Below are 15,561 nucleotides of genomic sequence, written 5' to 3' on the forward strand. Positions count from 1 at the left end.
AATGTTCTGTGCTGAGATCTCTATAATTTCAATTTGAAATTATTTAGTGTTACGTTTTCCTTTTAATTTGCACAAAAGGAAAAACTAAATGCTACCTTGCTAAGAACACAAAATCAATTTAATGGTGGCTCTTAAAAGTTAAAGCATTTTAATTCCCAGACTAAATAGTTTAGTATCTACAATATTATGAAAACCCAAGACAATGATCTTGTGTTGTTAGAAAAGAAAAAATTATGATTGGAATTAGGGAGTTTCAATGAAAAGCCCGTTGTACTGTTCACTTTAACGAAAAACCACATTTTTACACTAAAAAGTCAAAGCTGGTACTATTCACTTTACCCTTTATTTTGTCCTTATCGTTAAAACTTAAAGTTTTTAAGCCATTTTCATTAGTTTTCCTTTGGAATAACTATTTAAGTCATAATTTGTTGGTTTTGGGTTGAGCTAAGAAAAATATTGCTCAAAGACATGAATCAAGTGCATTAATTAATCTTTGAGTTGGCACCATGACCTAAAATGAGTTGAATGAACTGAATACTTAGTAACACCGCAGATCGAGTGTTTCTTATTTATTTATTCAGTAGTGAATAAAAGTTACGGTTACACAGAGTTTAACTTTTATGATATCGAAGCTACACTTATAAAGCATGCATGGTTCTTAAACGAACTGTCTTTGACACTTGGTTTGCATTCCCCCAAATCGTACCTAAATGATTGGGGTCATTCTCCTACTTACAAATAACATACTATCACGTAGAAATTTTATAATTGGACACATTCAACTTCTTAATCTTTATTTGAATATCATTTCTATACAAAATTATTTTCTCAAAGATCGTTTAGTCATTCATATGTATCACATAAATGGATGATTCATCATTAATATGTTATTTTGGTACCTACACCATTGATTTACTCGATACGTTTGAAAGACTAAACAATCTCCCATTAGAATGATTTTTTTGTAAGGATGATCTTCAAATGAAGACTAAGAAATTAAATTGTTCTGATTATGAAATTTCTAGGGGTGAAGATATGTTATTTGCAAGTAGGGAAATAAGCTCATCTTTATAATGGGGGAAACACAAGTATTATTCTTAATGAAATAAATATTACGTTTTTTTTTTTTTTAAACAAACAAATGTTACGTACGGTTATTTAGAGTTGGAACTTTTTTTATGTCGAAGTTACAATGCATGCATGGTTGTTCAAACGGACTTTATTCATCACTTACCATGAAAGTTAATGAAAAAAATGTTAGTTACACAGAGTTCAACTTGTCTGATGTTGAAGCAACACGTACAAGGCATGCATTGTTCTTAAAACGGAGGTTCTTCGTCACTTACCGTGAAAGTAAATGAAAAAAAAGTTACGGTTACACTGATTCAACTCGTTTGATGTCGAAGCAACACGTACAAGGCATGCATGGTTCTTAAAATGGACTTTCTTCGCCACTTACCATGAAATTAATAAAATAAACATTACAGTTACACAGAGTTTAACTTTTCAGATGTCGAAGCTACATGTACAAGACATGCATCGTTCTTCAAAGTTAAAACTGACTTTCTTCGACACTTACCTTGATAATTCATGTGACCTTATCTCTCTTGTGCTTATCCATTCCAAGGTCTTGCTCTATATAAATCATACTTCCCAACAGGATGCGAAACCACACTTCGTACTGCACTGTAAGCATAAGCAACATAAATGAGTTGGTGCTTAAAGCCTTTGCTAGAACTTGCGGTGCTTATCCAAGTTCATAACAATTCTTGGAAATGGGTGGCATGGGAGGAAGAGGGAAAGTAGAGACGGATCCTAGAGCCTTCCGGCAGGTTTGCTGTCGGTGGCGTGGGAGGGTTGGTTTCCAATCTTCTCACCGCTAGTAATCCGCCTGAGCCTTGATTCTTTTGGACTCTGACCTCGACAGCTTACTGAAGACGAGGCGTGGTCCTTGGGGTCAGGACTCCAACCTTCACTCGTAAGAAGAGCCACATGGTAATGTGTCCGAGTTTATGCCGGAAGAAATTACCATGTGTACTAGTTTTTGCCAAAAAATGAGTTTGTTGTTTTTGTTTTTACTTAATGACATGTATGAGATTTAAACTCTGGACTTCCTTCGACAAAATGAAGACTCGAGTGGAACTGCAAGAAACGATCACGGGCTGAGTTCGGCAAAAAATTTCTTCAGCGAATATGTTTGCTGAAATATGATATCATTGAAAGGAGTTTTCCTAGAAAATGTGACATGAGAAAAGGTGCTGTCCACCACCATGCATCCAGTAGTTTTCCTAGTGAAATAGATCTTTTCATTTGCAAATGTGTTGTAGCTTAAATGATTAAGAGAATTCATCTTTGTACACAAGGGCTCATGTTTGAACGAGTGAATCCCCTTTTGTTTGTATGGCGTTAGAAGTCCCAGGTTGAGCAAATTGGCTCAGGCATAAAATCACTTAATTTTCTTTGATTTGAAATTATTTGGTTGGTCACATGTTCTGATATTCAATTCTGCTAAAGATGATGCGTTCAGTTACTTGTGCGTGCGGATAAATTGTGAGACAATGTCTCCAAATTGATGTCATATTCGTATCTGATAGTGGGCTCTCTCCAAATTAGACTGTTTCTGTGGGTCTATAAAGTCATGCATAAGATTCCTAAGCAGATATAGAGGAACCCCATTTTGAATAAAGTCTCAAGGGGTTGTAAAGCAAAAGTGCTGATAACGTATTGTAGAAGGAATTACTTCGAGAGAGAATGACAAAATTCTACTAGAGAATTGTTGTAATGTGTTACAATATGAGGCATAACCACCTTTATATAGTGGTGTGGCTATTTGTCAAATTACTCAATAGGGAGAATCAATTGGACTAGTTAATTGAAAAATGAATAGCCTATTCATTTGAGGAATCAATGGCCTAACGGTTACAACAATTAATTGAGAAATGAATGACCTATTTTAACGCTCAAAACTTGCGGGTCATACTCAGATGGATGTGGGTTGACGCTCACATATCGTTTTGAGTTTCAAGCCAAAAACTCAGGGACCACTTCTATCGATTTTCATTATCAGAACTAAAGTGATAAGTTATATTAATCTCATATACCATTTTGACTAAAAAACTTATCGAATTTAAGAAAAACTATAAATAAAAAGGGTTTCAATGTCTCACAACTCTATTTATTAACCAAAATCATCTAATAAAAGTAAGAACAAAAAAAAAGCGGTAGCATTTTCATTAATAAGTCGATATTTGGTGGCACCAATAATTAGAAAAATTCACCAATCATAAAGATTAAGTAAAACGTTAGTTGGCAGGGGCTATACATGGCTTTTATAAATATTGAAATCAATTCAACTTTTTAAATTTCGAAACACTTTTCGAGTTTTGTGTATTTATTTTTGTTTAGTTGAATTATTTTTAAAAACTAAACTCAAGAGTAACTTAAAAACATAGATAGTTTGTTAAAAACCAAAATGAGATTTTGTTGAATTTTTTAACTCAACAAAACTCTAACCATCTCCAATTTCTTCCGTTGTCCGAATTTTCAAATGTCTAGGGACTAATCAGGGTGATGACCAACCGCCTAGAGTTCGGATCTTTTAGAACAGCGTCTATATGTCAAGCAAGACTTGAGTAATATTATTTTTAATGCAACTCAATATTCTTTTAATAGCGTGACAACTATCTAACAAGAGTTTTTTTTTTTTTTTTTCACATTTCGGCTTATTTAAGTGGCCAGAACAATATGTTGCCCCTTTACATTTGAGCTCGAAACATATTTTTTTTTTAGGTAATAAATATTTCATTAATCAAATAGAATGAGAAACATCGTCGATCAAAAATATAATTCCATGATTACAAACCCAACAAAAAGACAATACAAAACCTATTCCATATAACCACATCGAACCAACACAGAAAGATACGCTCACAAGGACAAAACTTTGCATCACTTTCTAATGAACTTGCAAAAGACAACGCTCATTCGGCAAAGAAGCCCTGCTATGAGACATCACGACGATGTCCTCATGGTTCTTTGCCGGGCAAACAAACAACAAAACAAAACAAACAAAAAAATGACAATACTAAATAAACTCTTCATAGGTACGATTCCTCAATGACTGGAGACCCACATCTTACCAATATGAAAGACAAGCTCACAAGGCCTAAACTCTACGAGCTAGACCAAACTCCGTCAATACACACAAGGTAATTTACCATCACCTGAAGACTATGCAAGAGAACATGATTGTGAATCCCTCAAACCACTACAATGCCCCACAAGGGAAATACCACACCACCCATTGATGATCTTGCAATCGTCGCAAAACACCTTACTATGAGTTACCTGCAACAAACGTCGAGCTTCCCCTTCAATCCTTGACAAGTGCACAAACTACAAAATCACCAAATCAATTTTGAACAACAATTGTCACTTTAAGATCAGAGGTTGAGCAGTAAGTTATAACCGCTGCAAAATCTCTCATCTTCAAAAGACGAAGTGACCACAACCACAAACACAAAAACTCTCCTAAAAAAAGCGAGAGAACGACGCTACTAATAACCAAAAAAGAAATAGAAGGGATAAAAGTGGAATGATGCCCACCCCAAGGCAAAAAAAAGGGGCCGGCAACGATAGGTTTTTTCTTAAGGTCCCCAACGACTAAGGTTTTTCTTTAGGGAATATTAGAGCTCGAACCATCTTCCGTTTAGATTAATTTGATACAAACTATCGTTTGCATCGAAAAAAATAAAAATACAAGAGTTCATTTTTGTTTACCAACAAGAATTACAAACTGCCCCCTTCCATTGTAGTAGATTATCATAATATAAAGGCTTATATTTTTCAATGTCTCTTAACTCGGTTTTAATTTTGAAAGTCAAATTTCATCGAGCGTTAACTAAATTTTTGTTTACCACTTTGAGAAAAAGACAAGAAATCAAACTTGTAAATTACCCTTATGTAAAGGTGATCGCATGTGGTACAATATTTTAATGAATTGGATGTTGGACTTATTCATGCATGTTGGGTTCAAAACATTCAATTCTCTAAAAGTTATTGTAATGGTTTCGAATTCTTCGGTTTATGATAATCATAATAAATTTTTTGAAAAAGAAAAATGGGCATCCGGTCCTCATCGTTGACGGACGACGCATGACAAACGAGTGAGCAGAGTAGCGCAGAGGGATGAACATTCCAACAAGAATCGCAGCCAGACTTCCCCTACTCGCCTCTCCTTCGCTTCCCTCCTCCTCTTCCTCCGCTCTCACCCTCCACAGCTTCTCCTCTGTATTCTCTCACCACCGTCAGTCAGTCAGTCTCTCTCTCATAGAGCAAGAAAACAAACACATCAAACTTAGCTATTTCTTCTTCTTTTTCTCCAGGCTTGCGCAAATTGGGCAATTTAGCGCCAACGGTGAACACCAGTAGATTGAAACGCTGCGTTGCGAAGAAGATGGCTTGGAGTTTGGAGAAGAGCGACGCGGGCGTTGAAACCCACTTGGGGGTGGTCCGGCCGGCCACTGAAGCTCACGCTGAAGAGGCCGTAGGAGCTCTCAGAGCCGGAAAAGTCATTGCCGTCCCCACCGATACGCTCTACGGCTTTGCTTGTGATGCTTGGTATGACAATCAACCCAATGCACTCCACCTGTTTGTTTAAATGCCTCAGCCTCTAAAGCCCTGTTTTTCTGTTTCTCGATATCGGTATAGTGCTCTTATTTATGTTACGATGATTTATAAGAAAGCTTATGTTTTTAATTTTGTGTTTTTCTGAAATGGTGGAGAATTATTCAGCTCTTTGGAAGCGGTGAATCGGATATATGAGATTAAAGGACGTAAGCATACAAGTCCTCTTGCAATTTGTGTTGGGGATGTTCCGGACATTGAGCGGTTTGCTGTCACAGACCATTTGCCCCATGGCTTGCTTGATGTTCTCCTTCCAGGACCCGTTACTCTTGTACTAAGCCGAGGTAAGAACACAAAGTATGGGAGTTCTTTCTAATAGACACTACCATTTGATTGATGCTGGATATCAGTAGGGTTGGTTTCGTTTCGGCCTTTTCACTTACACATTCAGTGTTGAATAAGAAAAGTTAGTTTGGGTATTTTGCAGGGGAGTCGAGCATTCTTGAGAAGTCTTTAAACCCAGGATTGCATAGTATAGGAGTCCGAGTACCTGACTGTAACTTCATCAGGGACATTGCACGCGGACTGGGGAGTGCATTGGCCCTTACAAGTGCAAACCTGAGTGGGCAGCCAAGTAGTGTTTCCATCAAAGATTTTGAGAACCTCTGGGAACACTGTGCGTACGTTTACAATGGTGGTGTGCTTCCTTCAGGCCGTGCAGGCTCAACAGTTGTGGACCTCACCAGAATCGACAAGTACAAGATTCTTCGACCCGGAAGGTAAGAATCTCGTTGACTACACTACCTTTTCTATGATGTAAATGGCTGCAAAATATATGACATTATTGTTGTGGTTTTGTTATTTAAATCTACAAGAAGTCCTTAAGGAAATACTAGTTAGCGACTCAGTAGAGATGAGGTACAGCTGAAGGATTACATATGGTGTATTTTCATCTCATCAATGCTTTTTAATTTTGGGAAATCTTATGAAGTTTGTCTAGTACTCGTAAACTAATAATTGGTCTAATGATGCCTTTTCTGTTGTTCAATTTAACAAAATCGGCGGGATATCTATCGGTAATAATCATGTATAGTTTTTCTCCAAATTTGAAATGCAAATATGTTTAGGATTGTTTTGATGGATCAAAATCCCGTTTGTTGCTCTTTAGATACGTCTTCTTTATATCCTCGTTTCTTTTGCTTTGGGCATGCTAATTCGTGCTTTAGTACAACTAGGTTCTAGTGGTATAAATATTCCCTGCTTTGCCATTGCAGTGCGAGAGACGAAACTGTTGCAATTCTCGAAAGGTATTCTCTTGAGGAAGAAGGAACAGCTACTTAAACCAGCATGCATGGCAACTTCCATGCTTTACATGCCTTAGTGGCTGTGACCTGGGCAGCTGTTAGGTATGAATCGACCATATATACACTTACAATCTGGAATTGAAGCGAATTTGTGATTGTAGAATTTTATTTATTTTTGTAATTTTATATGGTCTGAAGATCTCGATGAAGTTTGGAGAAAAATTGCACTTGGTAATGTATTATTGGATACGGGGGATGCCACGTGGTGCTGAATCCATTTCGTGCAAGTCCTTCAGGGCTATTTTTTTAGTACAAAGTTATTTCCTTATAATATGCCTTCAAATTTGTAAATGGAGGGTGTCATATTCACAAACGCAATATTTTAAAGGACGGATTCATCAGAGATGACAACTTAACAATATGATAACACGATTCGAGCTCAATATGATTCACTTCTTCACAAACCAACATGACGTATCAAATACGCGCAACTCAACCGTTAGAGGTTAGGCCAATTGGTGAGAGATAATAGAAGAAAGAGTTATGGTTATGATAAGTTCACAATTTGATTATTTCAAACGTAACTCTATTTCGACGTGACAAAGTGCAAATAAATAATCCGGCTGTGTTTTCCACTTCTTTTGGCTTAATATTTGTTTAACGTAATGTTAGAAAGATTAAATTTGAAAACTAAAAGACGTGGAAGTTGATGATTGATTTATTATTTACACGTTGATAAGCTTGTTTATTCTTATTGGTGATACATCATTTAGTTTCTAAAGTTGGTCACTCTAACATTACCTATTTGTTTAAACTTTCGGAGCCGCCAATTCTGGTTCAAAGGGTTAGCTGAGTAGACTAGCGCGTGTACTGAAGCGCGTGGGCAGCAATTTGAATTGGAAGGCCAGCAGTTTAGTTTGTTAAAGTTCTCTGTCTTCCCGCGACATAATACAAGGTAAAACGGTGCATACTAGATTCCTAATTGTTGTGCTTGTTCTTTGGCATCAAAAAGTGGGGAACTCGTGCTCATTCCTTCTCTCGAAATTATTAGGCATTCTTTTGTTTAGCGACGGATTTAGAAATTTTTATTCCAATGGTCGTGTAAAAGTTTCCAAAAATTCTAAAACAAAAGTTGTCCTTAAACGTTGGACAGTTGTATTATTTTAAATATTTAGAAAATGTTAAGGAGATCAAATTTTAAAACCAAACGATGTGTCATTAATAAGAAATAAACATGTTAACCGACACTTAATTAATAATCCAATCATCTACAATCATATCATTTGGTTTCCAAGTTTAGTTAAAAAAATGGAACTTTAACGAAAAATTTCCGGTACTGTTTAATTTAACGAAAAATCATATTTTTACACAAAAAAATCAATCTTGGTACTATTCACTTTACCCTTTGTTTTGTCCTTATTGTTAAAACTCAAAATTTTCCAAGCATTTTCATTAATTTTCTTTTAAAAAAATTTAATCTCCTTAGTATTTTCTTGAATCTTATGTTTCATAAAAGAACTAGAAAATGTCATACACAATAAACGGATGGCTCAAGTTTATGTTGAGGTCTTGTGGAAGAGGAAGGCTGAAAATCACAAAGAAAGAATAGCACACGCAATTATTAATGGCTTCCTGCTTTGTACGGTTAGGTTACTGATTAGATCCCAAGATTAAACATTTACCAGAAAAATAGATGCCAAAAGAACTGGTTTTGTTGTCTATCAAAAAAAAAAAAAAAAAAAAAAGGTTTTGTCCATATTCTCCATCCCAGACGATCCACAAATATACAAATTCAACCATTGAAAAACAAACTTCCAAAAACTTCCAAAAATCCGTTTGTTGGGGAGGCCTTCCTTTGACGGCAACTCTCTTCTCTCACTCCCCATCTCACCTCCAAATTTTCCAACTTCGGGAGTTCCATAGCTTCTTCTTCTTCCCCTATCACTCTGAGCGGTTCTGACTGATCATCTCCACACATCTCTCAAGGTAAACAGAAAAAACCCATTAGCACAATCACCAGCACACCACGTGTCCACCAATTGAGCATCCTTTGGAGCTCACTCGCTTGTGATTTTATGCAAAATTTTCTCAGGAAAGTAGAGAATTCAGTTGGTTTGAATGTGATTAGGTGTTGGATTAATTTAGTGTTTTGGGTTCTGGGAAAGCTGAGAAATTTATGAAGAAGATCATTTTTATAAAGTTTCTTTAGCTGCTCGGCTTAAAGAAAGAGTGAATTCGAAAACCCACAAATTCTTTTTCTTGTTTATATTTTGGTTCATGATTAATCGAAGTTCTTGTCTTGACATGATAATTTTGAATTTAGATGTATAAAATGATGAGTTAACAGAATTTCTAGCAAATTGTGCTTTTGAATTGTGAAGGGTAGAGCTTTGCAGTTGTGGAAATGGCGACCGGAGCTGTACCAGCTTCCTTTACGGGTCTAAAAGGCAGGGACTCGAGTTTCGGGTTTGCTAAAAGTATGGATTTTGTGAGGGTTTCTGATTTGAAGAGGTTCAAGTCTGGCAGAACAAGAATCTCAGTGATACGAAACTCAAATCCAGGGTCAGATATTGCCGAGCTCAAGCCTGCATCTGAAGGAAGCCCTTTGTTAGGTTGTTGAACTCCCTAATTGGTTTAGTCAGCCTTTGTTTTAATGCATCTGTTGTGTTTTCGTTGAAATTACTTTTGGCAGCCGCGAAAACGGGTGAAAGTAAAAGCAGATTACTGTGTTTTCTTTTGCCTTGTTTCCTGGTTTCTCAGAAATGCTGAACAAGAAATAATCGGTAGTTATTATTAGCTGGCTGTAATTTTCCTGCATTGTTTTTTCTTTTTAAGTTTTCTTCAGTTTTCCGAGAAACGAAATGGAATGTAAGATTGTATATATCAGCCTAAGTATGTGTGTCTTTCTACCTTTATAAAGTTTCTTTCATATTGTCTAATAAATTGCTTTTTCAATGTAGTTCCTCGGCAAAAGTATTGTGAATCTGTACATAAAACTGTCAGGAGGAAAACACGCACAGTTATGGTTGGAAATGTGGCTATTGGTAGTGAGCATCCCATAAGGATTCAAACAATGACCACAACTGACACAAAGGATGTCGCTGCAACAGTTGAACAGGTTTGTTACTTCCCTCTTTTCTTCATTTATATATAAGTGGATTGACCGAACTCTGTATATATATGATATCTCTGGGCCTGATTCAGAATGTTGGCATATCAAATTTCTCCTTTGGTAGGTAATGAGAATAGCAGATAAGGGAGCAGATATTGTTCGGATAACAGTTCAGGGGAGGAAAGAAGCAGATGCTTGTTTTGAAATTAAAAATTCCCTCGTGCAGAAAAAGTAGGTTTCATTGTTGTAATTCCAGTGGGTATTTAAATATTTACCTCTTATGTTGTATGAGGCTTGACCATGTTTCGATCTATATGTGCAGTTATGATATACCTTTGGTGGCGGATATTCATTTTGCTCCTACTGTTGCACTGCGAGTCGCTGACTGCTTTGACAAAATTCGTGTCAACCCTGGAAATTTTGGTATACAGTTCACTGTTCAATGGTTCTGTTTTATTTTATTTGAATAGAATGATTGTGGACTAATTTAGGTGTCTTATTGCAGCTGATAGACGGGCCCAGTTTGAGCAGCTAGAGTACACGGAAGACGACTATCAGAAAGAACTTGAGCATATTGAGCAGGTAAGCATATATCTATGAGTATATGGCCTCTGCTCGTGTTCACTGTTAAAAACACACATTTACGTTTGAGAATATCATGCGGCTTAGCTTTTCCTTAAAGTTTGATACTTATGTATGATATGTAACTTCCTTAAAAAAAAAAAAGTGAATTGATATGAAGAAAATAAAATTAGGAGATTAAAGAGGCAAGTATTTTGTAAAGTATAAAACCTTTACTGTTGTGTATCAACCATGTTGATACACAGTCATGCCCTAACTTTTGTTCTCAACAACTCAGGTTTTTACTCCATTGGTTGAAAAGTGTAAGAAGTATGGAAGGGCAATGCGTATTGGCACAAACCACGGGAGCCTTTCAGATCGTATAATGAGCTATTATGGGGATTCCCCTAGAGGAATGGTGAGCAAATTATCTTTGCTGAAAATAGTTCAAGCTTGTTTGATGTGCCTACAAATCCATCGGGTGTCATTGACACGTCATTCCTTGAACAGGTTGAATCTGCATTTGAGTTTGCAAGGATTTGCCGGAAGTTGGACTACCATAATTTTGTTTTTTCAATGAAAGCAAGCAACCCAGTTATCATGGTCCAGGCGTATCGGCTGCTTGTAGCTGAAATGTATGTTCAAGGCTGGGATTATCCATTGCACTTGGGAGTTACTGAAGCTGGAGAAGGTGAGGATGGGCGAATGAAATCTGCGATTGGTATTGGAACCCTTCTTCAGGTACAGTTCGAATCATTTTGTTGAGGTGTTGTGATCAACTCAAAATCAGTAAACATCGTACGGATTATTCTGATTTATGTACCACTAATGTGCCATTTGTTAAGCTGGCTTTAAGAATACTTGTTTTCATACTGCAACTGTGCTTATGACAGATGGTAGGTTTACGATAGATTGGTAGGTTCGCCTATTTGTGTGTGTCATGTGATCCTGCACTTCATTCAATAGATTGAAGTTAATATTAATGCTACAAAGCATTACATTTATAAAGTCATGTCTAGCCATAATGGAACTCTGGAATTTTGTATGAAGGATGGCTTGGGTGATACGATTAGGGTTTCACTTACTGAAGCACCGGAGGAGGAGATAGATCCCTGCCGAAGATTGGCCAACCTTGGTATGAGAGCAGCTGAACTTCAGCAAGGAGTGGTAGGATTTTATAATATCCTGTTAGTTGATTAATATTCTTGATCACTCTGTTTTAGGAATTGAAAGTCTAATCACCTTTCGTGATGGCATTATTTGTATCAGGCTCCATTTGAAGAGAAGCACCGACATTATTTTGATTTTCAGCGTCGATCTGGTCAACTGCCAATGCAAAAGGAGGTCAGCCCAGATCTTGATATTGAATAACTTTGTGCTTCATATTTTTTTTTTCTTTAGCAGAGATAATGATGTCGTCAAAACACAGGGTGAAGAGGTGGATTATAGAGGTGTCCTGCACCGTGATGGATCTGTTCTCATGTCAGTATCCCTTGATCAGTTGAAGGTACCGTTGAAATCGTACATCCTTTATTCCATTTTCTTGCGTTTTTTTTCCTCCTTGAGAGCGAGGGGGGTTTGTTGGGTGGAGAAAGTACACTGACCTTTTTGCATTTTTTATAGACACCGGAGCTCCTGTACAAGTCACTAGCAGCAAAACTCATTCTGGGAATGCCATTTAAGGTCTACTTTTAATCCATTTTAAACTGTATATTGTACATTATGTAGGTTTACTGGGATTTTCATTAATATGGTTAGTTCTGTTGATACAGGATCTTGCAACAGTTGACTCGATCTTATTGAGACAACTTCCACCTGTCGACGATGCTGATTCTGTAAGAACCGTGCTGCACTTTTCTTCATTACTTTTGAAAATAATCCTGTTCTCTTTCTCTTGCTCCCCCCATCATCCCCCAACAATTCACTTATTTCGTAATATGCTGCTTGAGCATTAAGTTCATTGCAAGAACAAGAATAATTTGACAGTTTTCTTTGTATAATTTATGATCAGCGGCTAGCTCTCAAAAGGTTGATAGATGTAAGTATGGGTGTTATAACACCATTGTCAGAACAGCTAACAAAGCCATTGCCCAATGCCATGGTTCTGGTAAATTCAAAGGAGTTATCAACTGGTGCATACAAGCTTTTGCCAGAAGGTGAAGCTTTGTTACTGATTTGAGTTCTGATGTTAAATTGAACATATCCCTTCTTTTATGTGTGCGTGTTGGAGGCTACCCCTGATTTATCATTTATAGTCTATTTCTTTTTTTGAGTTAATTACCTTGCAGGTACACGCTTGGTGGTCTCACTACGTGGTGATGAACCCTATGAAGTGCTGGATATTCTCAAAGGCATTGATGCTACAATGATTCTCCATGATCTGCCCTTCGGTGAAGATAAAATAAGCCGAGTGCATGCTGCAAGGAGGTAATGACTTCATAACTCATAAATCACTAAAAAAGGTCGTACCCAGTGCACAAGGCTCCCGCTTTTACGCAGGGTCTGGGAGAGGTGAATGTCGGCTAGCCTTACCCCCATTTATGGAGAGGCTGCTCCCAAGTCTCGAACCCGAGACCTACCGCTCATGGGCGAAGGCACTTGCCATCGCACCAAGTGCATAACTCATAAATCACTATCAAAATAAAATCAACATTATAAGAATTCCAATGTAGAAGGGTGCTTTCCTAAGCCCTACACACAAATATGAAATTTGTTTCTCCTTTCTTGTAGGGCCGTTAATTGCTAATTGAGAGTCCATGGTTTAACTTCCTGTATTGTTGCACACATCTTTCCTTCTGATAATATGAAGTCTGTTGCTGCAGGCTATTCGAGTATCTGGGAGACAGTGCTCTAAACTTTCCCGTAATACACCATATTCAGTTTCCAAGTGGAATCCATAGGTAATTACATGATTGACTCTTCTCTCTGCCGGAGATCCATGGTATTAGTACTATCTTGCTTAATTCCACTTTGTGCAGGGATGACTTGGTTATTGGTGCTGGTACCAATGCGGGGGCCCTTTTAGTAGATGGACTTGGAGATGGTCTCCTATTGGAAGCCCCAGACAAGGACTTTGATTTCCTTAGAAACACATCCTTCAATTTACTACAAGGATGTAGAATGCGGAATACAAAGACGGTAGGGAATTTTGTTACAAAATATACCTGAATTTGACATATCACGAAGTGATGATGGTCTAAAACAATCTTTGTACATGCCTATATCTCATTTCAGGAGTATGTTTCATGCCCATCTTGCGGCCGAACTTTGTTTGATCTTCAAGAAATAAGTGCACATATACGAGAGAAGACATCACACTTGCCTGGTGTTTCGGTAACTACATTATTATTTCCCTTTTAACTAAATGATCGTGAATGGTGATTGTCTTTCATATTTAGTAATCCGATGGTTTGTGTAATTCATTCTCTATCTCCTTTGCTAGATTGCAATCATGGGTTGCATTGTGAATGGACCCGGGGAGATGGCTGATGCAGACTTTGGCTATGTTGGCGGTGCTCCTGGAAAGATTGACCTCTATGTTGGGAAGGTATTTCCTCTGTCCAGCTCGAAATTTATTATCGGTTTACTTAGAAGAACATAAAATTAAGTAGTAGAAAAGCAGCTCTTGAAGTTTATTTGAATTGATCGTGATATTATATGTTCCAAAATACCTTGTTTACAAGTCATTGTAACGATATGTTTCCAACCTTCAAACACGGGTGAACCTGATATGAGGTTGAATTGTGTTTCAGACCGTGGTGAAGCGTGGAATTGAGATGGAGCATGCAACCGATGCCTTGATCCAGCTAATAAAGGATCACGGCCGCTGGGTTGACCCTCCTGCTGAAGAGTAAAAGCCGGTAATCTCTAATCGCCGGAGATTGAAATTAGAGGGTGTTCAAGAGAGAGAGAGAGAGAGAGAGTTGTCCCCCATTAAGTTGTACAGGCAAGTAGCCACAGTTAAAAACAGTAAATGATGACTTGAGCGCAAAGAAAATGTATTGCCGTACATGTATGCAAGAATTTGTACCGATTTGCAGCGCACCGCGTAAAACGTTCATCATGGAGTATACAAAACAACAATGTAGCCATTTTACCAAATTAAAACCTTAGGTTTAGCCGCTTCTGTGGTTACGAAATTTCCCTTGCTCAACACACAGCGTCATGTCATTGAACAACTCCAACAAGTAATAGTTTGCGTACACAAGGGTGCGTTTGGTACGCAGACGGGACGGGACGGGACGGGACGGGACGGGACGGAACGGAACGGGACGGAACGGGACGGGACGGAACCAAGATGTAATTTTTGAAAAAGACATGGGGTATATTTGTCTTAAAATGGTAAAACATTGTGTTCCACAGACGTGGAACAAACCCGTTCCGGGGGTGGAGGCGGGACGCAAAAACACCTAAAATCTGTCCCGTGGAACAGCCTGTTCCACCCATTTTTGGCGCACCAAACGCGGGACGGAACGCCTCATCCCGTTCCGTCCCGTCCCGTCCCACGTACCAAACGCACCCCAATGTCCTTTCGTTTCAAAGAAACAACACTTGGTTGGAACTTTGTTGGGCGATGTTGCTGTACGTTCCATTCCATTCGAGTTAAAGTGAGCCATGTTCAAATTGCATTTGACTTGACTCCCAATAGCAACCAATCACCCCCACAAAAACACGCACAAAAAGGTGGATGTAATGTCATCATTTCTCATGCCACAACGCTTCACTGTGTTCCAATGTAATTGGTGGGTTGCTCACATCTTAATTCCCACGAATGAGGATTCTCGCCGGATCCTTTTTATGAGAATCTCGGAAATTCTCAAATCACATCTGTTCATCGTACATCGTGCGGTTAAAAATTATTGTAATTTTTTTTATTTAAAATTGAATATAAACAATACCTGACGAAATATAATCCATGATTTACGATAAACGAATATGATTAAAGGATCCCCGAGATCC

At 37.9% G+C, this 15,561-nt stretch overlaps 2 protein-coding genes across 5 annotated transcripts; both read left to right on the forward strand.

Moving 5' to 3' along the window:
• The first annotated feature begins 5,060 nt into the window (after positions 1 to 5,060).
• On the forward strand, positions 5,061 to 7,151 carry LOC126590749 (uncharacterized). Of its 2 annotated transcripts, none has more exons than XM_050256253.1 (5): positions 5,061 to 5,305; positions 5,385 to 5,619; positions 5,794 to 5,969; positions 6,113 to 6,404; positions 6,900 to 7,151. In XM_050256253.1, the coding sequence occupies exons 1-5, from the start codon at positions 5,188 to 5,190 to the stop codon at positions 6,964 to 6,966; spliced, it is 888 nt and encodes a 295-aa protein (XP_050112210.1). In that variant the 5' UTR covers positions 5,061 to 5,187; the 3' UTR covers positions 6,967 to 7,151. The 2 variants fall into 2 exon arrangements, with proteins under 2 accessions (XP_050112210.1, XP_050112211.1); XM_050256254.1 differs by having other exon boundaries at positions 5,146 to 5,289.
• Positions 7,152 to 8,685: 1,534 nt separating this feature from the next.
• Positions 8,686 to 14,741, forward strand: LOC126590742 (4-hydroxy-3-methylbut-2-en-1-yl diphosphate synthase (ferredoxin), chloroplastic). Of its 3 annotated transcripts, none has more exons than XM_050256242.1 (20): positions 8,686 to 8,915; positions 9,286 to 9,541; positions 9,890 to 10,047; positions 10,166 to 10,272; positions 10,364 to 10,464; positions 10,547 to 10,623; positions 10,901 to 11,020; positions 11,113 to 11,343; positions 11,653 to 11,769; positions 11,872 to 11,946; positions 12,032 to 12,109; positions 12,226 to 12,285; positions 12,375 to 12,437; positions 12,614 to 12,758; positions 12,891 to 13,029; positions 13,425 to 13,502; positions 13,581 to 13,740; positions 13,837 to 13,935; positions 14,045 to 14,149; positions 14,355 to 14,741. In XM_050256242.1, the coding sequence occupies exons 2-20, from the start codon at positions 9,334 to 9,336 to the stop codon at positions 14,454 to 14,456; spliced, it is 2,223 nt and encodes a 740-aa protein (XP_050112199.1). In that variant the 5' UTR covers positions 8,686 to 8,915; positions 9,286 to 9,333; the 3' UTR covers positions 14,457 to 14,741. The 3 variants fall into 3 exon arrangements, with proteins under 3 accessions (XP_050112199.1, XP_050112200.1, XP_050112198.1); XM_050256243.1 differs by having other exon boundaries at positions 9,316 to 9,541; XM_050256241.1 differs by having other exon boundaries at positions 8,687 to 8,915; positions 9,311 to 9,541.
• The last annotated feature ends 820 nt before the right edge of the window (positions 14,742 to 15,561 follow it).

The sequence above is a fragment of the Malus sylvestris genome, chromosome 11, assembly GCF_916048215.2.
Source record: "Malus sylvestris chromosome 11, drMalSylv7.2, whole genome shotgun sequence".
Classification (NCBI taxonomy): Eukaryota; Viridiplantae; Streptophyta; class Magnoliopsida; order Rosales; family Rosaceae; genus Malus; species Malus sylvestris.